Below are 24,901 nucleotides of genomic sequence, written 5' to 3'. Positions count from 1 at the left end.
CTCTCTCTCTCTCTCTCTCTCTCTCTCTCTCTCTCTCTCTCTCTCTCTCTCTCTCTCTCTCTCTCTCTCTTTCTCTCTCTCTGCCTCTATTATGACTGTCTGTATCTATCTTTGTCTATATGTCTGTTTGTTTATCTATCCCTATTGCTCTGTCTCTTTTTCTGTTTCTTTTTGTCTGTTTCTCTCTCTTTCTTCCTGTGTCTCTTTATGTCTCTCGTTCTATCTCTCTGTCTCTATCTCTTTCTCTCTCTCTCTCTCTCTCTCTCTCTCTCTCTCTCTGACTTTTTCTTTGTCTCTCACACTGCCCCCCCCCCCCCCCCCCCCCCACCCCCCCCACCCTCCCCGTCACTCTCTCTTTCCGGAACATAAACCAATACAAATTATACAATTCAAAACAGTAGAAAAATGCACATACCCCCAGTAGTGTGGTTTTAAGGTACATGTATTTGCTTTGGCCAGGTTTGATTATGTTGATAGTTTATTTTGCCGTATACAATTTGAGGGAATGAATGGAGGGTTTCTTATTCATTTTGATGTACCACTTAAGACAATTTACAAAAAGACATACTGGTAATGGACATTTTAGAAGCTTTATTCAGATTTAAATGTGTTTTTCATTCTGTTTTTCCAGATGATGGTGACGTCTATGTGTGGGGGTGCAGTAAGGGCTGTATCCAGATTTAAATGTGTTTTTCATTCTGTTTTTCCAGATGATGGTGACGTCTATGTGTGGGGGTACAGTAAGGGCTGTATCCAGATTTAAATGTGTTTTTCATTCTGTTTTTCCAGATGATGGTGACGTCTATGTGTGGGGGTGCAGTAAGGGCTGTATCCAGATTTAAATGTGTTTTTCATTCTGTTTTTCCAGATGATGGCGACGTCTATGTGTGGGGGTGCAGTAAGGGTATGTATCCAGATTTAAATGTGTGTGCAGTAAGGGCTTTTTCATATTTAAATGTTAAATGTGTTTTTCATTCTGTTTTTCCAGATGATGGTGACGTCTATGTGTGGGGGTACAGTAAGGGCTGCGGCCACCGCAGACACAACGTCTTAACACCGGAACTGTTTCTCACCCATCACAACGTCGTACAGGCTGCTGGGGGAAGTTGTCACAGCATCGTTCTTACAGGTGGGTTAATCCACAATACTTGTGAATATTATGCCATTTGGCCACAACTGATGGTGATTTGTTTGTTTAGGGCATTATGGACAAAAGGCAGGGCAACAATGTAAACTTCTACAAGTTAATTAATATAAAACAACAGCACCCACTCGAAATAAATAAGTATGAACAGTTTCATGTTTTTGTAATAAAACAACTTCCAAGAGTCGCATTTGTGTATGATGACCGATTAGTAACATGTAAAATAGGTACAGCCAGTTTGGCCGTAAGATTCTGTTTGATTTTCATGACATTGTCTTGGAACATATGACTAGGGCACTGCAGCAATTTGCTGCATGGCTGCTATTAAATTTGAATCCTTGGGCCTAATTCACTAAACTTTCGCAACTTTGTGATCTCGCAGTGCAATGCTAAAAGATTTGCAAAGAGGATGCTTTGTTATCAGAGCCTAAGAGGCCTTTGTGAATTAGGCCCCTGGTATATTACATGTCTGATAGAAACTTCTTCTTCTTTTTCTGCGATCCCAAAGCCATGCTCAGACTTCCAGTCCTGTTCTCACTAGGTAGTCGAAGGGACACCACCGGTTCCCAAAGTCCACAGGATACCACGAGGGGCCTAATTCACTAAACTCTCGCAACTTGGCGATCTCGCAGTGCAATACTAAAAGACTTGCAAAGAGGGTGCTTTGTTGTCTAGCAGAGCCTAAGAAAAAAGAAAAAAAAGTTTTATTTAACGACGCACTCAACACATTTTATTTACGGTTATATGGCGTCAGACATATGGTTAAGGACCACACAGATTGAGAGGAAACCAGCTGTCGCCACTACATGGGCTACTCTTTCTGATTAGCGGCAAGGGATCTTTTATTTGTGCTTCCCACAGGCAGGATAGCACAAACCATGGCCTTTGTTGAACCAGTTATGGATCACTGGTCTGTGCAAGTGGTTTACACCTACCCATTGAGCCTTGCGGAGCACTCACTCAGAGTTTGGAGTCGGTATCTGGATTAAAAATCCCATGCCTCGACTGGGATCCGAACCCAGTACCTACCAGCCTGTAGACCGATGGCCTAACCACGAAGCCACCGAGGCCGGTAGCAGAGCCTAAGAGACCTTTGTGAATTAGGCCCCTGATTTTGTGTGGATTATTATGGATTAGAGTGAACATAAAACCTACCAGAAATAAATCTAATGGCTCGGACTGAGTATCAAGAAAAAATAGTCTTTTTCTTTAAAACCATCAAATGTCATGCATAAAAAAGCATTTTAATAGATTATTATTTGTCACGTGGCCCAGTGGTAAAGCATTCACCTGATGCACAGTTGGTCTAGGATTGATCCCAGTCTGTGGGGCCACTGGGCTATGTCTTGTTCTAGCAAGTGCACCTGGTATATGTTTTTATTTAACAACGCACTCAGCACATTTTATTTATGGTTATATGGCATCAGACATATGGTTAAGGACCACCCTGTCTGTGGGATACTGCATATAAAAGATTCCTTGCTCATCAGAAAGATCAGAAAGATCATTGTGTCTGACACCTTATAACTAATGTGTTGAGTGCATCGTTAAATAAGACATTCGTTCCTTCCTTAATTGGATATATGCCCAGATAATAAATTAGAATAAAAATCATTTTACCCAGTTCTACAAAGTTGTACAATGCTTTCGAGACCAGAGAGAATCTTGATGGCCTTTGAGATCAACACATCAGTAGCACCACATGAGCTCGTTATGACACATGCAGTGACCAGCAGTATTTAACAGCTGATGAAAGCGACTTGGCATGATTTTAATCTATGCCTAATTAAACAAGTACCATTGATTACCGACAATAACAGTATGTGTCTTTCAATGCATGGGCTCCGGTTTCAAACCAGAAGGTCATCTTGTGGTGGTGGTATGGTCTGATGGTCTTTGATTTTTGTAAATCACAGTGGTATAGGCTTGGTTTATTACACACGTCATATGACAAAAGGTTAACTGTATAAAAACGTCAGTTTTTAAATCATGTGGGGGGTTTTCCTCAATTAGAATTGTAACAATAGAAAAGAGGGTATTAATTTTGGTTATGTTTGTGGGGACAATAAAAAATAATTCTTGGTTATCTTTCTTTTCTTTTCTTTTCTTTCCTTTCTTTCTTTCTTTCTTTCTTTCTTTTCTTTTTTTCTTTCTTTCTTTCTTTCTTTCTTTCTTATTGTGCTATGGGTTTTTCTGGATTAAAAAAAAGACAGTTTGTTGGATGAGGGTTGTTTGTTTGTTTGTTTGTTTTGTTAATAGGCCAGCTTTGATGGGTTGTATTATGGTTTGGCATTGATTCTCTGTCCGTCCGTCCGTCTATTAACTTTTTTGGTCCGGGACATATCCTGAATACTAAAGTAGGCAGGACCATCATACCTCACAGGCAGAAACAATTTGAGATGGGGTGGTGTTGCATTCTATTGCTAGAAGGTCATCGTGATCTGGATTACTGCACATTAAGGGAAATGCTTGTCTAGACCATATCTTTCTTACTAATGCATGCATGACCATTAAAACCTTGCATGCAGGAACAACTTGTGATGGGGTTCTGTCACATACCATTACTAGGGGCGGGACATAGCCCAGTCGTAAAGCATTTGCTTGATGCGCGGTCGGTCTAGGATCGATCCCCATTGGTGGGCCTATTGGGCTATTTCTCGCTCCAGCCAGTGCACCATGACTGGTATATCAAAGGTCGTGGTATGTGTTATCCTGTCTGTGGGATGGTGCATATAAAAGATCCCATGCTGCTAATCGAAAAAGAGTAGCCCATGAAGTGGCAACAGCGGGTTTCCTCTCTCAATATCTGTGTGGTCCTTAACCATGTGTCCAACGCCATATAACTGTAAATAAAATGTGTTGAATGTGTCGTTAAATAAAACATTTCCTTCCTTCCTTCCTTCCATACCATTACTAGGTCACTGTGACCTACTTTTCACAAATTACTGCACTATAATTAGGACTTTCAGATGTAGAATGCAAGTACAAATTGGGATGGCATTTTGTCACAATGTGTCACATACCATTATACTAGGGGTTAAACATAACCCAGTGGTAAAGTGCTGGCCTAATCAATCTATATCTCATTCCAGTCATTGCACCATGACTGGTTTATCAAAGGCTGTGGTATGTGCTATCCTGTCTGTGGAATGGTGCATATATATAAAAGATCCCTTGCAACTGATGGAAAAATGTAGCAGGTTTCTTCTCTAAGATTATAATGTCGGAATTACCAATTGTTTGACATACAATAGCTGATGATTAATATATCAGTGTGCTCAAGTGGTGTTAAATGAAACAAACTTATAACTTTATTTTTCTTCTTCTTTGTTTTCTTTTAAATTATAAATATTATTTATTAACTGTCAAATATATGATTTTAAGATACAGTCCAGATGACAAATATAATAAACTGGTACTTAGAACTTGTTAATTGAGAATAAACAGAAGAATGAAGGAGAGAGAGGGAGAGAGAGAGAAGAAAGGGATAGAGGGAGGGGGATAGGAGAAAGAGATGGAGAAGGAAATAGAGAGGAGGGGGAGAGAGAGAGAGAGAGAGAGTGAGAAAGGTAGAGAGAGAGAACAAAGAAAGAGTGAGAGAGAGAGGTAGAGAGAGAATGAGAGTGACAGAGAGAGATAGGGGAGAGAAAGAGAGAGGAGAGGAAAGAGTGAGTCAGTAAGGAGAGAGAGAGTGAGGGAGATATATATAAAGAGAGAGTGAGGGAGATATATATAAAGAGAGAGTGTGGGAAATATATATAAAGAGAGAGTGAGGGAAATATATATAAAGAGAGAGAGAGAGAGAGAGAGTGACTAACGTGTGAAATAATTATTTAAAGCCCTATATATTGTGATGACTGGTCCCATTATGAAATACTATATAAATTGCAGGTGTTCAGTAACTGAATATCCTGTTTCTTTTCTTCTTCTTTTTTCAACTAAAAGGTATCTACGATGCCTATCTGCTGTGATGACCATCTAAGACTTTTAAAAAAAAGGTTTTTTTTATCTTTCAGTTGCAAGCAACAATTATAGTATTAAGTTGAAAATGTTGGACCCTTTAATAATAAACTAAAAACCGTGGATGTATTGTCAACCTTATGAAATTGTGTTCGTAACATGATAGGGCAAGCAGTCGATTCGTGCTTTTGAAAACCGTTGGCCATTTCATTAAGCAGACCGTGACATCGTTACCTCAGGTGATCGTATGCCAACACACTTTACCTGCCCTTGGTCATTGTGCATTGTTGCACACTAAATACTAAACCACTTCGTATAACAGTTTGATGCAGGCACACACAATTTGCCATTGTTTGCTCTCTTTTTTTTCTCTCTCTCTTCTCTTTATCATCATGAAATAAAACCGTATATCGCTACTAATGTGAGGTCGAAGGTCAGACCACCCTTGTTCCGTGTTCTGGCCTTGGGAGTGGAAACTCAATCTGTATGTCAATGGCTGTTGAAATGTTTGTACAAAGAAATCATAAGCTTGTTACAGAGCCCATGTGTCATGCTTAGGACCAGCCTCAATATATTTCTTTTTATTTAAAAAAAAAAGTCCACTTCTGCGATTGACATGTTTTATGTTATACAATTGATTGTGCACGTTTATTGATATTTACGCTGCATTTCGAAATGTATTAGGAGTTAACGAATCTTGTCGCCACATTTGATACTGGCTTCTATTAGCTGACAGTCTATTGTGGCTGACTGTAGGTTCGGTGAGCCGTGGTGGGCCCTGAAGGTCGAAGTATGCCGTCTTTTATTGGATTAGAGAATACGCAGGATGGCCGTTTTTCAGGGCGTAATTAACATGCGAGGGCTGTGCTTGTAGCGGAGATCACTTTGACAAATGTCACAATGGAAATCTGTTGCAGGCTTTTGATACATATCAAACTCCGTGTTGATTAAAAGTTTTCTCGCTCGTTGCGTGATGATGTAGTTTTGCACGGAAGATATCTAAGAGTTTCTTTGTATGATGCATATTTTGTTAAGAGTATTGAGTTGTTTGAGATATATGTATGTTTAAAGTGAATGTTTATAGAAAATTGTTTTTGTTTTTTCTTGGGGTTTTTATTTTAATTAAATGAAGTTTGTTAAAATCAGTGCTGATTTCTATATTTAAAACAAATGTTAAATTAACCTGATTTTTTTGTTTCTGTTTCCTATTTTTGTATTTAAACTGAGTCATATTAAAGTGATTTAGATTTTCATATTTAAATTCAGTGTTTTGTATTTAACATTAAATGATGCATTTAAAATGAAACAATAAACAGTTAAACAAATTATTTTTGTTAAATAAGACAATTCCTTTTTTCTTCTTCTTCTTTTTTTATTATTATTGAAAGTAACAAATAAAAATAGGCGTAATAATAAAAAAAATTTACATTGCATGTTAAAATTTGATATGTATAATTAGTTCAAAAGAAAGATTATTTAAAAATGTGCAGGAAAATTGAATGTGTGGAAAATGACACGTTAGCAGATCTTGACAATTTGAAGTCATATATATCTTTAGTCACTAGATAATTGGATAATTATTTTCACAAACCTGAAAAAAATACACCCAAAAATCTATATATAAAACACTTTTGATAATTGGCCATCTTGCCATCTAACAGTTTTCACACTTCTATCGATACGGTCCATTTTCACTTTGTCCGAGACCATCTCACTAGTGCTGAGGTCATAGCATATTTTCTGTAGGCATCTGGAGTAATTGCCCTCCGCCTGCTACTGATCAACCGGGCAGCTGGCGCTCCCTTGCGCCAGTCAGCATAGTCCTACCTCCTACCTCCCTCACCTTTTCCTGTCATGGCTGAGGCCGGCACCCGTGCCCATGATAAGCATGTGCTACAACAACTTGCTCTGAATGTACATGTTAAACCATGTCCTGTTCCTGTTCCTGAGTAATTGCTTTGGAACGTTTTACTCGTTTTGACTTTTCATTTCAGTAACATTTCAGTAAGAGACCATTTATTACAGGTTTGTGTATAACACATCAAATAAGCAAAAAGGTAATTGATGATGTTTTTTTCTGTATCCATACGTTTTTCTCTCATTGACAAAAAACATCTGTTTCAGTTAAAATGATTAACTATCAAGTATATAGGGGTTTTTTATTGATGTTAAAGGGGAATTAAACTCAAATGTGAGCCTTATGTGTTGGAAAAATGTAAACCCAGACCACCAACACATACTGACATTTTAAGAAATAAAAAATGTGTAATTTTAGAGTTAATAAAAAAAACGTGATTATTCCTGCTAACTGGAGGCAGCCATTTTGTTTTGTTTTCGTTGCGTCCAGTATTCTAGCTTGGGGCGAAGTGACATCAGCTCCTACCAACTGCTGTAAACAACAGTTTAAACAGAGGCAGTCATTTACGACACGGCGCTTTTCTTTTATCAACCTGACTTGTAAAATAACATAAATGACTTGATAATATAATAAACTGTTTAACTAAATATATTTCAATTTGCATTAATAGAACGAAATAGGGTTATAGTATTTTTCTCTCTTAAAAAATTCAAAGAAAAAATTTATACTATTAGGCCTATATTGGTAGGGTACGTTGGACTAAAAATGACCACTCATGATACTTCGGTTCTAAGACTAATTCCTGACATGGCGCGTTAAATATTATGTAACCACCAGCTCGCCAGAGGGTATATTCACTGGGCTGGTACAAAATGGCTGCGCCCATTATATATAATAGCCATCACATTTAACCGTTTTATTAATTAAATATAATAATATACTTGTTGATACTAAGCAATAATGTGCATTATATATTGTTGAATATGCATACCAGTCCAAAAGCCTTGCAAGAGCGTTCCTTTAAATAGTATATACTGTAAATCCAGAAATTAATGCGTCCCTAAATTAATGCGTCCCTAAATTAATGCGAGTGACGGTGGACAGACTAAAATGCGACATGAAATTAATGCAAGTGGCCTCCCTTTGAAATATTAACTTTCTTAACACCACACATCTGTGTTCTTTTTGGTTAAATCAGAGTTACAGGCCTCTTCAATGAGATCAACTCACTAACATGTCTGTGTACACATCAGTTAACATGTCTATCCCTAGTGTTTTTGGTGAAACTCAAAGCATATTTTGGTGGCAATCATTTACGTAACATGTATATTAGCCTAAACCTGGCTAAACATTAGCATACATGTACTATTAACTGTATGCCAACACAATTGCAGGGAACTTGAACAGTAAAGACAAAGAAAAGATCAGTCGCAATATTAGTGTCCTAAAACCCATTCACACGCGATGGATTGTGTCGCCTTTTGACAGGGTGGCCAACGACCCTGCAATCGTCACACATGGCTGGCATTGCTGGACTATTTACCAATTAGTCCGTCTTGACTATGATGAATTGTTTTCCAGTTCTGTTTTATAAATATATTAGAATTTTAATTTTGGGGGGGTTATGTTTTAATAATGTGGGACACATAGACAAAACATAGAAATAAATATGTAATAATAATATTATGAATGCGAATAACACAAACTCGCATTTTTCACATAATTGTTATTATTATCATATTAATTTCAGGATCTACAGTATTTAGTGAACAGTAAGTTTATTTATTAGAAAGAGTTGTCTTCAGAGTACTCAGTCTTAAACCCTCTCTGACCCCATACTAACTTACTTCAGCTATACATGTATGTTAAAAAAAGAAAATTAAATAGTTTATTTCTTATTTCAATAAATCCGGATACATCAAACTACAGTAATAAACCCTCTCTGACCCCATACTAACTTACTTCAGCTATACATGTGTGTTAAAAAAAAACCCAGCCGGCCATAGTTTATTTCTTATTTCAATAAATCCGGATACATCAAACTACAGTAAATTAAATATTAACATTTCGGTATTAATATTAGTGACATAATTATGTGTATAACCATGATGGCTATATATAATATTTTTTTCTCTTGGTAAAAAAACACCCCACTATCTATAACATTAACCATGACTTGAGGCAATCGGTCATTAATCAGGTATTTATAGAAATCAGCAATGATGCCATATATATATCTAGTCTTGATGGATCTGCCAGGAAACCGATTTTGTCAGTTCAGTTTTGAAACCAATAGATACATGGCACCGCTATTATATCACCACACACTTTATCTGCCTCATTTAGTGTGTTTGTATTATTTTAGAAGCCACATTTGTTTTCTGTCAATAGGAGCCTGTCAGGACTGTTATCACCGGCCTGCCCTGCCACATAGTGAGCTAATCACTGGAGAAAGATAGAGCAATTTGTTTTCATTCGCTCCAGGGTTTTTTCTTCCAACTGTATCTTTCAACCAAAGCCTGTCTGTTTTAGTTTCTCCCCCTGACCCAAGGAGCAGGGCCATGTTGTTTATAACTTGGCTAATCTGCGCAAGATACAGCTAATGACAGCATCCCCCCAACCTTTGACCTCACCCAGCATTCTTCCCACAAATTACAGATACCAGCAAGGGAGGAAAAGGGGAGGGCATCATTAAAGAGATAGAAGGGGTGTCTCCAAACTTCGACCTCACCAAGCATTCTTCCCACAAATTATGGATACCAACAAGGGAGGGAAAGGGGTGGGGATCAGGTTGTTTTATAGTTATACAAAAAATAGAAGAGGTGAGGAGGATTTATTTAAAAATCTGATGCTGCAAGAGAGTTAAAATTATACAAGAAAGCAATGTAATTACACCTTGTCAGTGGAAGGAGGAATTAAATAACACTGTATCTAGTCAAATATATCTTCCGTCAAGCTTTTTCTTATACTTGTTGTTATATTAATTTTACATAACTGGTTGTTATATTAAAGGGATATTCCTGAGTTTGCTGCCATTATAAGATGTTTTTGACTAATAAAATATTTCAACGATTAAACTTACATATTAAATATATTTTCTTGTTTAGAATATCAGTGTCTGTATATTTAATGGGTTTCTGGTCGTCTTAATATTTGTAAGATGCCCAAACTGGATTTTGTCTTCAAATAATTTCTTAAGTACGAAAAAATTATATTTTAGGAAATAAAATAAAATTTAACCTAATACATATATAAGAACGATCAGAAACATGTTTAATATACAGCCACTAATATTTTATGAAGAAAAATATATTTGATATGTAATTACAATCGTTAAATAGTCTCTGTTAGTCAATAACATCTTAAAAATTGCAGCAGACTCGGGAATGTCCCTTTAATTTGACATACTTATAAGGTGCTCTGTCAGTAGAGTGCTCGACTGAGGTGCTTGCATTGTAGGATCAAACCACTTGAGGGGACCCATTTTCTGATGGCCTTTCATATACAAGTTGTGGTGCACTGGCTAGTGGCATAGGAGGTGGGGGGGGGGGGGGGGCATGTGCCTCCCAGTTTTCAGATATTTTGCTTTATATTTGCTTTATAATAGTGTAAAAATAAAAGTTTGCCCCCCTTTTTGGCACTTTCCTATGCCATTGCTGGCTGGAACGATAAATAATCCAACAGGCTCACCAACGGGGATTGATCCTAAACTGACCGTGCATCAGACAAGTGCTTTACCACTGGGCTACATTCCGCCAAAACTTTACTTAGAAGCTGCAGTTATGTGGCCATGCATTGCACGTAATCTCACAGTTTTGAGCCAGCTCTGTGTTCATTAACACTTACAGGTAGCGTGACGGGGTGCGTCCTGCCGTTAATTCAGTTATGTGGCCATGCATTGCACGTAATCTCACTGTTTTGAGCCAGCTCTGTGTTCATTAACACTTACACGTAGCGTGACGGGGTGCGTCCTGCCGTTAATTCAGTTATGTGGCCATGCATTGCACGTAATCTCACTGTTTTGAGCCAGCTCTGTGTTCATTAACACTTACACGTAGCGTGACGGGGTGCGTCCTGCCGTTAATTCAGTTATGTGGCCATGCATTGCACGTAATCTCACTGTTTTGAGCCAGCTCTGTGTTCATTAACACTTACACGTAGCGTGACGGGGTGCGTCCTGCCGTTAATTCAGTTATGTGGCCATGCATTGCACGTAATCTCACTGTTTTGAGCCAGCTCTGTGTTCATTAACATTTACACGTAGCGTGACGGGGTGCGTCCTGCCGTTAATTCAGTTATGTGGCCATGCATTGCACGTAATCTCACTGTTTTGAGCCAGCTCTGTGTTCATTAACACTTACACGTAGCGTGACGGGGTGCGTCCTGCCGTTAATTCAGTTATGTGGCCATGCATTGCACGTAAGCTCACTGTTTTGAGCCAGCTCTGTGTTCATTAACACTTACACGTAGCGTGACGGGGTGCGTCCTGCCGTTAATTCAGTTATGTGGCCATGCATTGCACGTAATCTCACTGTTTTGAGCCAGCTCTGTGTTCATTAACAGTTACACGTAGCGTGACGGGGTGCGTCCTGCCGTTAATTCAGTTATGTGGCCATGCATTGCACGTAATCTCACTGTTTTGAGCCAGCTCTGTGTTCATTAACACTTACACGTAGCGTGACGGGGTGCGTCCTGCCGTTAATTCAGTTATGTGGCCATGCATTGCACGTAAGCTCACTGTTTTGAGCCAGCTCTGTGTTCATTAACACTTACACGTAGCGTGACGGGGTGCGTCCTGCTGTTAATTCAGTTATGTGGCCATGCATTGCACGTAATCTCACTGTTTTGAGCCAGCTCTGTGTTCATTAACACTTACACGTAGCGTGACGGGGTGCGTCCTGCCGTTAATTCAGTTATGTGGCCATGCATTGCACGTAATCTCACTGTTTTGAGCCAGCTCTGTGTTCATTAACACTTACACGTAGCGTGACGGGGTGCGTCCTGCCGTTAATTCAGTTATGTGGCCATGCATTGCACGTAATCTCACTGTTTTGAGCCAGCTCTGTGTTCATTAACACTTACACGCACATGTATTAATATGGCGGTAAAACGTGATACTTTCAGTTTTATCGTAGTGATCTGTTGTCAGTGTTTATAAATAAAGTTGTTGTCTGTGCACAAAACCATCTGTACAGTACTATACAGTAACAGTCAAACAGCTTTCACTCTCTACTAAGGGAATATTTCGTTTTGATGCTATGTAATAATGATAGTTTGATTGGAACAGTCTGATCATATTGCGATGTACAAAACGTGAAAACCGAAGTTTGTAAAATAATTTTCTTTTGTTCAAATATTATTGTTCTCATATGCTGAAAATAAGAAATATTTCAATATTTATAAGTAGTTTTTCATGGGTCGACTTATAAACGGGTCAATAAAAAAATACGTTTTCAGGGCTTGAAATTAGGGACTCGACTTATAGCCGAGATCGACTTACAGGCGAAGATATACGGTAGTGTATGTGGCGGAAGCAGGTTGACTGTGTTCCTCCAAATGTTCTCAGGTGTCATTATTCTCAGTTCTTTCTACCTCATTCACCTCACCCAATTCCTTTTTACTCATCTCATTTGACCCTATTCCATCTCACTAACCTCACCCTATTCCACTCACCTCAGATCATTTCTTACCTCACCCTATTCCATCTCACTCACCTTATTCCTCACTTACCCCACCCTATTCCATCTCACGTCACCTCACCTCTTCCCATTTTACCTCGCTCACCTCACCCTATTCCTCCTAACCAATCCCATTCCATCTCCCTAACCTTATTTGTTCCTTACCTCACCCCACTCCATCTCACTCACCTCACCCCAATCCACATCACCTCACCCCATTCCACTCATCTCACCTCAATCCACATCACCTCACCCCATTCCACTTATCTCACTCCAATCCACATCACCTCACCCCATTCTACTCATCTCACCCCATTCTACTCATCTCACCCCATTCCATTCACCTCACCCCAATCCACATCACCTCACCCCATTCCACTCCTCTCACCCCAATCCACATCACCTCACCTCAATCCACATCACCTCACCCCAATCCACATCACCTCACCCCAATCCACTCACCTTACCACATCCCACTCTATTCACCCCAATCCACATCACCTCACCCCATCCCACTCACCTCACCCCAGATCACATCACCTCACCCCATTCCACTCACCTCACACCAATCCACATCACCTCACCCCATCCCACTCACCTCACACCAATCCACATCACCTCACCCCATCCCACTCACCTCACCCCAATCCACATCACCTCACCCCATCCCACTCACCTCACCCCAATCCACATCACCTCACCCCATCCCACTCACTTCACCCCATCCCACTCACCTCACCCCAGTCCACATCACCTCACCCCATTCCACTCATCTCATCCAAATCCACATCACCTCACCCCATCCCACTCACCTCATCCCAGTCCACATCACCTCACCCTAATCCACATCACCTCACCCCAGTCCACATCACCTCACCCCATTCCACTCATCTCATCCAAATCCACATCACCTCACCCCATCCCACTCACCTCACCCCAGTTCACATCACCTCACCCATCCCACTCACCTCACCCCATCCCACTCACCTCACCCCAGTCCACATCACCTCACCCCATTCCACTCATCTCATCCAAATCCACATCACCTCACCCCATCCCACTCACCTCATCCCAGTCCACATCACCTCACCCTAATCCCATCACCTCACCCCAGTCCACATCACCTCACCCCATTCCACTCATCTCATCCAAATCCACATCACCTCACCCCATCCCACTCACCTCACCCCAGTTCACATCACCTCACCCATCCCACTCACCTCACCCCATCCCACTCACCTCACCCATCACCCCAGTCCACATCACCTCACCCCATTCCACTCATCTCATCCAAATCCACATCACCTCACCCCATCCCACTCACCTCATCCCAGTCCACATCACCTCACCCAATCCCACTCACCTCACCCCAGTCCACATCACCTCACCCCATTCCACTTATCTCATCCAAATCCACATCACCTCACCCCATCCCACTCACCTCACCCTAATCCACATCACCTCATCCCATTCCACTCACCTTACCCCATCCCACTCACCTCACCCCAATCCACATCACCCCATTCCACTCACCTCACCCCATCCCACTCACTTTACCCCAATCCACCTCACCCCATTTCTTCATACCAATGCCATTCCTACTCCCTCACCTCATTCCTTACCTCACCCTATTCCACCTCACTCATCTCACGGGTGGGACATAACCCATTGGGCTATTTCTCGTTCCAGCCAGTGCTCCACAACTCCACAAAGGCCATGGTATGTACTATCCTGTCTGTGGGATGGTGCGTATAAAAGATCCCTTGCTGCTACTAAAAAAGAGTAGCCCATGAAGTGGTGACAGCAGGTTTCCTCTCTCAATATCTGTGTGGTCCTTTTACCATATGTCTGACGCCATATAACCGTAAATAAAATGTGTTGTGTGCCTCGTTAAATAAAACATTTCCTTCTTCCTTCTTCACTCATCTCACCTCATTCTACCTCACTCACCTCACCCCAATCCACCTTACCTCACCCTGTTCAACCTCACTCACCTCAAATATACAGAGCAGTCCGTAAATAACCACTGTATAAGTTTTTGCATGTTGACTGAAGCATGTTTGAGGTTCAAACAATAGTCCATTAATTCCCTGTGCCATAGCAGTTATGACACGCTCATAATTATCCAGGGATATGTTAATCAACAACAGCATTGTTTAGAATGAACCTGTTTACTGTCAAAACAATGAACAAGACATCACCGAGAATTAATTTTTTATTTTGTTATTATTTTTTAAAGGTCAGAATCCATATAAAAGTGCAGATATCCATACAGATATGTGTGTGTAACTTCAAGCATTCTTAAAATGAAAAGTAGCAGTAGGAAACCAAATGGATGGGTGGGTGGATGGATAGATGCATGCATGCATGGACGAATGGACAGGTGGACGGACAGATAGATTAATGGATAGATAAGTGAATAGATGGATAGGTGGATGAGTGGATGGAGGAATAGGTGGGTTTTGGGTGAGTGGATGGATGAATGGATCAACAGATGGAATAATGGATCAACAGATGGATAGAAAGGATGGGTGAATAAACCGATGGATGGATAGGTGGGTGTGTTTTGGGTGGATGGATGAATGTACAAATATATGCATGGATGAATGTGTTGAAGAATGGATGAACAAATACTGACATACTAATAAAGAAAATTAATTACAATCACATCTATAAGACAATCAGAGAGAGATTCAGGTCATGGTATTGTTAGCATGTTGTCTTTATACAGAGACACAAACAACTTTACATTCATTAATTACAATCACATCTATAAGACAGTCAGAGAGAGATTCAGGTCATGGTATTGTTAGCATGTTGTCTTTATACAGAGACACAAACAACTTTACATTCATTAATTACAATCACATCTATAAGACAATCAGAGAGAGATTCAGGTCATGGTATTGTTAGCATGTTGTCTTTATACAGACACAAACAACTTTACATTCATTAATTACAATCACATCTATAAGACAGTCAGAGAGAGATTCAGGTCATGGTATTGTTAGCATGTTGTCTTTATACAGAGACACAAACAACTTTGGATTCATTAATTACAATCACATCTGTAAGACAATCAGAGAGAGATTCAGGTCATGGTATTGTTAGCATGTTGTCTTTATACAGAGACACAAACAACTTTGGATTCATTAATTACATTTCAATAATAGGGGCGGGATGTAGCCCAGTGGTAAAGTGTTCGCACAGTCGGTCTTGGATCGATCCCTGTCAGTGGGCCCATTGGGCTATTTATCATTCCAGGCAGTGCACCACGATTGGTATATCAAAGGCTGTGGTATGTGCTATCCTGTCTGAGATGGTGCATATAAAATATTCCTTGCTGCTAATCGAAAAAGAGTAGCCCATGAAGTGGCGACAGTGGGTTTCCTTTCTCAATATCTTTGTGGTCTTTAACGATATGTCTGATGCCATATAACCATAATAACATGTGTTGAGTGCGTCATTAAATAAAACATTTCCTTAATTCATTTCAATAGATTTTTGTTCTTATATCCAATTATGGCTGAAGCACGCTGTCCTAGGACACACACGTGAGCTATCAGGACTGTCCAGTCCAAGACAGTGGGTTGGTGATTTGTGGTAAATGAGAGAGGTCGGTTTAGTGGCCTTACATGGAGTTGTTAAATTTACTCAGGGTTTAGAGCCGGTACCAGGATGGGATCCCAGTACCTAGCAGGCCTAAGGCTGATGGCTTAACCACTACACCACCGAGGCCAATTATAGACAAACGGTTGTTTTATAACGTGCCTATTATATAACAGTATTCATTTAGGAGATAACCATATGGAGTTTTTAGATTTGCAGGTGTTATTGTCTATTTGATCCTGCAAATGTCATTTTTGACCGAAGTTGTTAGCCTGAGGTCAAAAATGAAACATTTGCGAGTATCGAATAGACAATAACACTTGCAAATCTAAAAACTCCATATGTTTATGTCCATTGTAAACTGAATCGTTTTTCTACAGAACTAACTGTATATTTGGTATTTCTTGAAAAAAATACCTGGCTACAATCTGACTGTAGACCCTTGAATTGTCAATTTCGCCTGTTGCTAATGACATCACTTTCTAATGACGTCATTAGCTTTCCTGGTGTTATTGTCTATTTGATCCCGGAAAAAGAATGTAATTAACCAGTCACAATACAGAACACACTCGCCATCAGTGTACAATGTCTACCAATGGTCTATTACATTAATTGTCTTCAGCATGATCATAAATCAGTTTGCATGTAATCACATCATCTGCCACATATGGCTTTATTATGGTTTACAGAACTTGTTCTACTCTGTGTATGTATGATTTAGGAAATATGATTTTGTTCAGGTCATACAAATAACCAATTAATTTGTTGGATCATAAATGTGATTAAAATGAAGGCCAGAGAGACCTTTGTCAGTACAAACGGAGATGGCGACCTTTGTATGCACTCATTTTGTTCATTAATTTTTATTATATTGTTCTCCCTTTTTGCTCTCCCTTTTTTTTTCACAGTGTTTATTGAGTGTATTTATTAATTTATTCACTTCATAATTGCCATCTCCTGTCACACATACACCAACTTCCCCAAGGAAATCAATTATGGCAGTCCCCCGACATCTACGCTGGGCACCATTGTATCATTTTGACAAGATGAACCACTCAAGGTTTTTCTCAATCGGTCATTACACTTCAGAGCTTTAGTCATCATACATATATTAAAGGGACATATTCTTGTATTTGTGTTCGAAGCTTTAGTCATCATACATATATTAAAGGGACATATTCTTGTATTTGTGTTCGAAGCTTTAGTCATCATACATATATTAAAGGGACATATACCTGTATTACCGGCCTCGGTGGCGTCGTGGTAGGCCATCGGTCTACAGGCTGGTAGGTACTGAGTTCGGATCCCAGTCGAGGCATGGGATTTTCAATCCAGATACCGACTCCAAACCCTGAGTGAGTGCTCCGCAAGGCTCAGTGGGTAGGTGTAAACCACTTGCACTGACCAGTGATCCATAACTGGTTCAAGAAAGGCCATGGTTTGTGCTATCCTGCCTGTGGGAAGCGCAAATAAAAGATCCCTTGCTGCTAATCGGAAAGAGTAGCCCATGTAGTGGTGACAGCGGGTTTCCTCTCAAAATGTGTGTGGTCTGATGCCATATAACTGTAAATAAAATGTGTTGAGTGTGGCGTTAAATAAAACATTTCTTTCTTTCTTTATACCTGTATTTGTCTTCCAAGCTTTAGTCATCATTTAAGAATTGACCACAATTATTTTTTGGTTCATGCAAGTATGAACTGAAAAACCGATATGCACACCATATGACTCCATGTCTAGATAAATCCTATGTTAAGATACCAAACATTAAAAGAATTAAAATGCACTGGATATCCAAAAAGTAATATTTCAAGAATATAAATGACATTACCTTTTTTAAAGTTGTATAAAATACTATGTCCTAATATGGGGACCAAAAAAAAATGTGTTTGTTTTGTTTAACTAGAGCACATTGATGTTTTAATCATCAGCTCTTGGATGTCAAACATTTGGTAATTTTGACGTATAGTCTTAGACAGGAAACCCACTATATTTTTTCATTAGTAGCAAGGGATCTTTTATATACACCATCCCACAGACATGATAACACATACTACAGCCTTTGATATACCAGTTGTGGTGCACTGACTGGAATGATAATATGGGGACATGTGCCTTTAATGGCTGTTCTTGGCTGCAGTCGGGATATGTAGAAATATGGTGTGTGTGTGTGTGTGTGTGTGTGTGTGTGTGTGTGTGCGTGTGCGTGTGCATGTAATCATTTTGATAATTTAGAACACAAAGCACTTGATTCCCTGGTGAGTTTTCGGCCAGACACTGACAATGTCGTCCTCGGAGGTTAATCTCCCAGAAAGCTCTTGCTCCTCTAAAGCTGTGCCAGGTTCATTCTCCAGCTCACCCGTGGTGTATAGAAATTGTAATGTGGTGTCAGAGGTCTGTCACTGGATTGGAGAAATTCATTATGAGCTCTTTTTTTCTGTGGTTGTGCTGTTAAATACAGCATTATGTAGGAATGATCTGTCTGTAGTCCATCAAGCGTGGCAGGGCAGAGATGAATAAATTGCAACAGAACATTGATGGTAATAGTTACATTCAGTGATTTTTTATTTTTTGGTTTAAAGATTAGACAGACAATTTTTTTGTAAGTTGTATGTAGTTCAGTTTGGTGTTATAATGTGTCTTCTTGCCAGTATTCAATAAGATATAGATATATATATATATTTATATATTTGGGCAACAAGGTTCTTAGATTCTGTTTGTGTGGGAAAAGTGCATATAAAAGATCCCTTGCTTTTAATGGAAAAATGTAGCACGTCAGATTTCCTCTGAAGACTATGTGTCAGAATTACCAAATGTTTCACATCCAATAGTCAATGATTAGTTAATGCATGTGCTCTAGTGGTGTTCTCTTATAAACAAAACAAGCTTTAACTTGACATCTATAATACCTTGGTAAAACCTGCTAAATCAGACTGTACTTGTTCTGAGATACACAAGAAGTTGTAAAGTTGTGTGTGATGGAGAACAGGCTGAGTGCAATACATTCTGCTTAAATTAACACACTGATGACTATTTTTACATGATTTTAAGCAAATTTGTATTCATGAATATATGCTATTTTGGGTTTGAAACTTTATGATGATGAAAACGAAAATGTTTGTTATTGGGTTTACCATTCAGCAACTAAGCTTTGTATGTGTGTGTGTGTGTGTGTCTGTGTGTGTGTGTATGTATGTCTGTGTCTGTCTGTCTCTGTCTGTGTCTGTCTCTCTCTCTCTCTCTCTCTCTCTCTCTCTCTCTCTCTCTCTCTCTCTCTCTCTCTCTCTCTCTCTCTCTCTCTCTCTCTCTCTCTCTCTCTCTCTCTCTCTCTCTGTCCATATCCCTTCCTATCTCCCTCCCTCTCTTTCACTCTCTTCGTCCCTCCCTACCTGCCTCCTTTCTTTCTGTCTCTCCATCCCTGCCTCTGTTCTTCCCCTATCTCCTCTCTCCCTCGCGATTTCAATCTAGTTGATAAAATGAATTGCATGCATGTACATGGCGTTCATCTTCAAGACATGCCATTAACAATTCTGCTCTCTTTAAATATTCAAGTAGAAAAAACAGTGACATACAAATTAATCTAAGAGTGGGAGGAATGTAACAACACAAGCACTGGTTGTGAGCTGATTAAAACAAACAAGTGATGATAAACAACCTCATACCTACAGACGACTGCCCTGGCAGCAAACAGCTTGTTTAATAAACATGTGATGGTGGGACATTAAACAGTTGCATGAGCCATGACAGATATTGAGTATCTCCTGTCAGATGTACCTTCCTGATCTCCGGACACCACATCCACATGCTTGTTGGGTAAACCACTCTTGTGCACCTGTGACTAAAATGTATTGCTTAATCGGTTCAGGTTTTAATTTAAGCCTCACCCAAAAAACATATTACCATAGCAGTTAGGTAATTGTGGTCAGAAGATTGATAGCCAAATTCAGTTAAGTTTCAGTTAATAGAATCAAACAAGGTATAACAAAATCAAAGCTCTTTAAAGACTGTTATTTGTGTAATTTTCAAATTAGCTTTTTGGGCGATTTAATAATGAAATTTTATCCTGCAGTCACTCTTTTGTATTGACAGAATAAAAAAAAAAGTATTAAAAAAACTTTATTACATATTAACATACCACATACGGAACTGGATGCAAAACACATGCACAAACAAGACACAAACAAGACACAAACATCATACTATTCTACTGACTAAATAAGGACTAATTATTGGAAATACATGTATGATGACCAGATCTATAAAGTGCCTCTTTGTTTTGTTTAACAACACCACTAGGCACATTAATTTATTAATCATCAGTCATTTGATGTCAAACATTTCGGTAATTTTGACATACGGTCTTGGAGAGAAAATCCTCTACCTTTTTCTATTATATTAAGAGAGAAAATCCTCTACCTTTTTCTATTATATTAGTAGCATGGGATCGTTTATATGCACCATATGTTTTATATTTATATATATATATATATATATATATATATATATGTAGATGTAGATGTATATGTGTGTGTGTGTGTGTGTGTGTGTGTGTGTGTGTGTGTGTGTGTGTGTGTGTGTGTATGTACAGGGGTTCTAGAATATTTTTAAAATTCATTTGCCATAAGGCCAGTGGATTTGAAAATTCACTGGCCATGGTAAAAAATTCACTTGCCCAATTTTTACTGTTAATGAAACAAAAAAACGGTAAATTAAAATAATTAACTTTTTAAATGTCCATTTTTCATACTGAGATCATGTTTAGTCAATTTGTCAATTTACACAACAGATTGGCTCATTGGGCATGCTTTATGGTTTGTTTAGAAAAATATGCATTTAATTTTCATCAATTTAGAATAAAGTTATCGTACCTATTAAAATTTTAAAATAATTGTTTCCACTAATCCATGTTACCGACATATTACAACAATTAACAGCATTATTTATTTACTTATGAATGGGAACTCACCCACCCCCCCCAACCCCTCAAAAAAAACAAAAGAAACAATTTTATAAATTAAATTAATAATTTACACGTTTAAAGTATTTGTAAATAGTGACATACAACCTTTAAAACTAATAAAAGACTGGTTACCAATTTGCATATTATTATTTGTTACTCTAGTAACAAATCTTTGGATTCCAGTGTCAAAAACAAAATGGCGGCAAAACAATGAACTTTTATTTTTCCAATGTTTACACTTTATAACTTTAATAAAGTTATATCAATGAGTATATTGATGTCATGGGTGGGTCAGAGATTACTGGTGGCCAACTGTTTGTTAGTGAAATATTGCATGTGATAGCAAATCGAAAGAAGTGACTTGTAGATGTTTATTTTGTTTTTGTATGATCGTAGGACATAGCGTTGTAGATTGTTTTTGTTTTTTTTGTTTTTTTGTGTGTTTTTTTACCACTTGCCATCGGGATTGTACAAAATAACTTTTACTGGCCCGAATCCAAAAAACACTGGCCTCGGGCATCGGGCCACCGTATTCTAGAAGGCCTGTATGTATGTATGTATGTATACATATATACCACAGACAGAATAGCACATATCACAGCCTTTGATATACTATTTGTGGTGCACTGGTTGGAATAAGAAATAGCCCAGTGGGCTTAACGATGAAGATTGATCCCAAACCAACCGCACATCAGGCAATCGCTTTTCCACTGAGTTACGTCCTGTCTCCTTAACAGAATATGATGAACAGATAAAGCTTCTTTTTTCTCTTCCTCCCCTCCCCCCCCCCCCCCCCCCCCCCCCCCACCTTTTTAAAATTATTTTTTTATGTAACAATTAGTGATGTATCCTATGATATATAAAAGATATCACATATCATGTGACCTGTCTGTCTGGATTAGATATTCATATCAGTTACATGTTCATTACATCATTAATTTCGATTGAAATAAATCTTGTGTAGTGCTATAAACAAATGATGTGTTTATATTTAGGAATTATGAGCTAAGCACTTAGTATATATGTTTGAATGTAACAGGTATAACACATTAAGAGAATGAAGCCATGAATCTTTTTTAAATTATTATATTTTAATGTCATGCTGCAAAAAAGCTTGTTTTCTTTTGGTTGTTTTTTTCAGCTTGAGCATATTGAAAGCTAGGAATAAAGTGAATTTCTTCACACTAATTGTTATCAGGTTGCAGGATAAAAAATAACAAATATCAGGTATTCAGCTTCATTTGGGATGAATGAGGAATTCCATTTGTCGAGTCATGCTGAGTTCCTTTCCCAGTCCTACATCCACAGGATAAAACTATGCGCGATCGGTGTGGGATCAATCCCCATCGGTGGGCCCATTAGGCTATTTCTCGTTCCAGCCAGTACACCACCACTGGTATATCAAAGATTGTGGTATGTACTTACCTGTCTGTGGGGTGGTGCATATAAAAGATCCCTTGCTGCTAATCGAAATGAGTAGTCCATGACGTGGCGACAGCAGGTTTCCTCCCTCAATATCTATGTGGTCCTTAAACATATGTCCGACGCCATATAACTGTAAATAAAATGTGTCTTTAAATAAAAGATTTATTTCTTTTCTTTTTTTAACATGTTATTCTCAATATTTTAAACTTTTAATTCACATTTGGTAATTTCACCCCTGCCTGAGTTTGTGTCCAGAGCCACATGCTTGAATCATAAGTGGATGTATATTACATTTTTATAATAATCACAAAAATAAATAAAAAAGGTTTAAAAAGAAGAAGAAAAACTAAAGCATATATATAAGGAGGAATGTGTAAGGATACCCAGCAATATGTGTAAGCAGAGACTATCGTGTCATAATAAAATAAATCATAAATCACCCCAAGGATACATGCCCCACCTCCATTTGTTTTTTATTGGCCACTTTTAAAATTTATTTATTTATTTCTTGGTCCTTTAACATACTTCAATGGTCTCTGTGCAGTATTTTCAATATGTCCTGAAAATATACAATACAAAATTTAATTTCACACCTTGCCCTCATTTTGATTTTTTTTTTTTAACGAAAATCGAGCATTTAATTTCTAATTGTCTTATGTGTGTTAATCAATGATAGTCTACCCTTTACATAGACATTCATCCAGAATGTACATATTCATGTTTCCCTGTTTCAGTTTCAAATAATCAAATTTTGTGTGAGGGTGGGTTTTTTTTCATTTTACAATGTGTTAAGAGAATCCATTCTTATGATAATTGTACCAAAGATGGCTCCATGAGGATAATCAAAAAGATTAATATTTTTTACATTGTACAATAGTGAAATTTGTATTCAGTACCCATTATATATAGTCGTTCAAGAGAAGTCTACAGGTTTTCTGTTTTCCTGTTTCAGTTTTATAATTATGGTTGATGGTTCATTTTACAAGTGATTAAGAGAATCCATTCCTTATTAAGGGGGCAAGGTGTAGCCTAGTGGTAAAGCGCTCGCTTGATGTGCGGTCGGTCTGGGATCGATCCCTATCATTGGGCCCACTGGGCTATTTCTCATTCCAGCCAGTGCACCACGACTGGTATATCAAAGGCCGTGGTATGTGATATTCTGTCTGTGAGAAAGTGCATATAAAAGATCCCTTGCTGCATTAGTAAAAATGTAGCGGGTTTCCTCTGTTGACTACAAGTTAGAATTACCAAATGTTTGACATCCAATATCCGATGATTAATTAATCAATGTGCTCTAACAAACTTTAACTTTTTTTTAACCATTCCTTAATACAGGTGTGGGAATTCTCCTCGGATCAGCTGTTTTCCTCTCATGAAACATTGTGTTTCCTAGCATTTTAATCGTTGTGTCCTCCAAAATGTGTCAAATGGCATAGATTTTAACCTAGGATTTCAAGAATTTCCGGGACCCCTCTAGATTTCCCCTTTTTTACAGTTCACCCCTGTTATTATGATTATACCGAATATGCCTCTACGTCTTGGTAACATACTTTTATGACGTGCATAGTATGTGTATTGTGTATTTTACTTGCAAGTATCCCATCGTATTGCATGTAGCTTGCAGCTGCCATTACCTTTTCCTGTGTGCAGGATTTTTGTGGGGGTTTTCTTTTCTTTTTTTTTCTTCTTTTTTTTTGCCTGCCTTTACAGCAAGATCTTAATAACATCATCTAAGCTTGTAGTCTGGAGTACACCATCAACCTGCTCTTGCGGTTGCAGAGTCTGTGATGAAATGTGTTGTAATCACAAACACACCTGGCCAGGCACCTAGCACAAAGGGCAGGCTTCATGTTGGTGGCTTCTAAAGATCTCATACCCACTTTTGAACCCGGCTTCGATTACACCGTTCAGGCAGCTTTCAGCTATAAGTCATTGCTAGGAACCAGAGGCTTTTCTTTAAAAAAAAAAAAAAAAAAAAAAAAAAAAAAAAAATCTACTACATACAAGACCAATACTTCATGATGAAGCCCCTTGATACTGTGTCGTTGCTTGTTCATTCACTGGTTGCCCCTTTACAGAACTGTAACTGTTTACCCGTTACACAACATATGGCTAATTTCCACCATTTTTTAAACAAAAAAAGAGAGGCTTCCGTGCTCTTTAAATCCAGATCAAACAAGGGGTGGGGGAGTGGGGGATTTAACGTTGTAAAGACACATCTCAAATATATTGCATAAATCAACGCATGGAGAACGTTTTAGAGCTGGGAG

General features: G+C 38.6%; 1 protein-coding gene across 4 annotated transcripts in view; it reads left to right on the top strand.

Moving 5' to 3' along the window:
* LOC121386554 overlaps positions 1 to 24,901 on the top strand; it is a 204,627-nt gene that overhangs the window by 110,112 nt on the left and 69,614 nt on the right. For all 4 annotated transcript variants that reach the window (XM_041517505.1, XM_041517497.1, XM_041517513.1 and 1 more), the window contains one exon: positions 989 to 1,129. In XM_041517505.1, the coding sequence (XP_041373439.1) occupies positions 989 to 1,129 (141 nt within the window). The remainder of the gene's footprint in view (positions 1 to 988; positions 1,130 to 24,901) is intronic.

Source organism: Gigantopelta aegis, chromosome 2 (assembly GCF_016097555.1).
Source record: "Gigantopelta aegis isolate Gae_Host chromosome 2, Gae_host_genome, whole genome shotgun sequence".
NCBI classification, from domain to species: Eukaryota; Metazoa; Mollusca; class Gastropoda; order Neomphalida; family Peltospiridae; genus Gigantopelta; species Gigantopelta aegis.
Note: the sequence above shows the minus strand (reverse complement) of the source record. Positions and strands in the feature narration are given on the sequence as shown.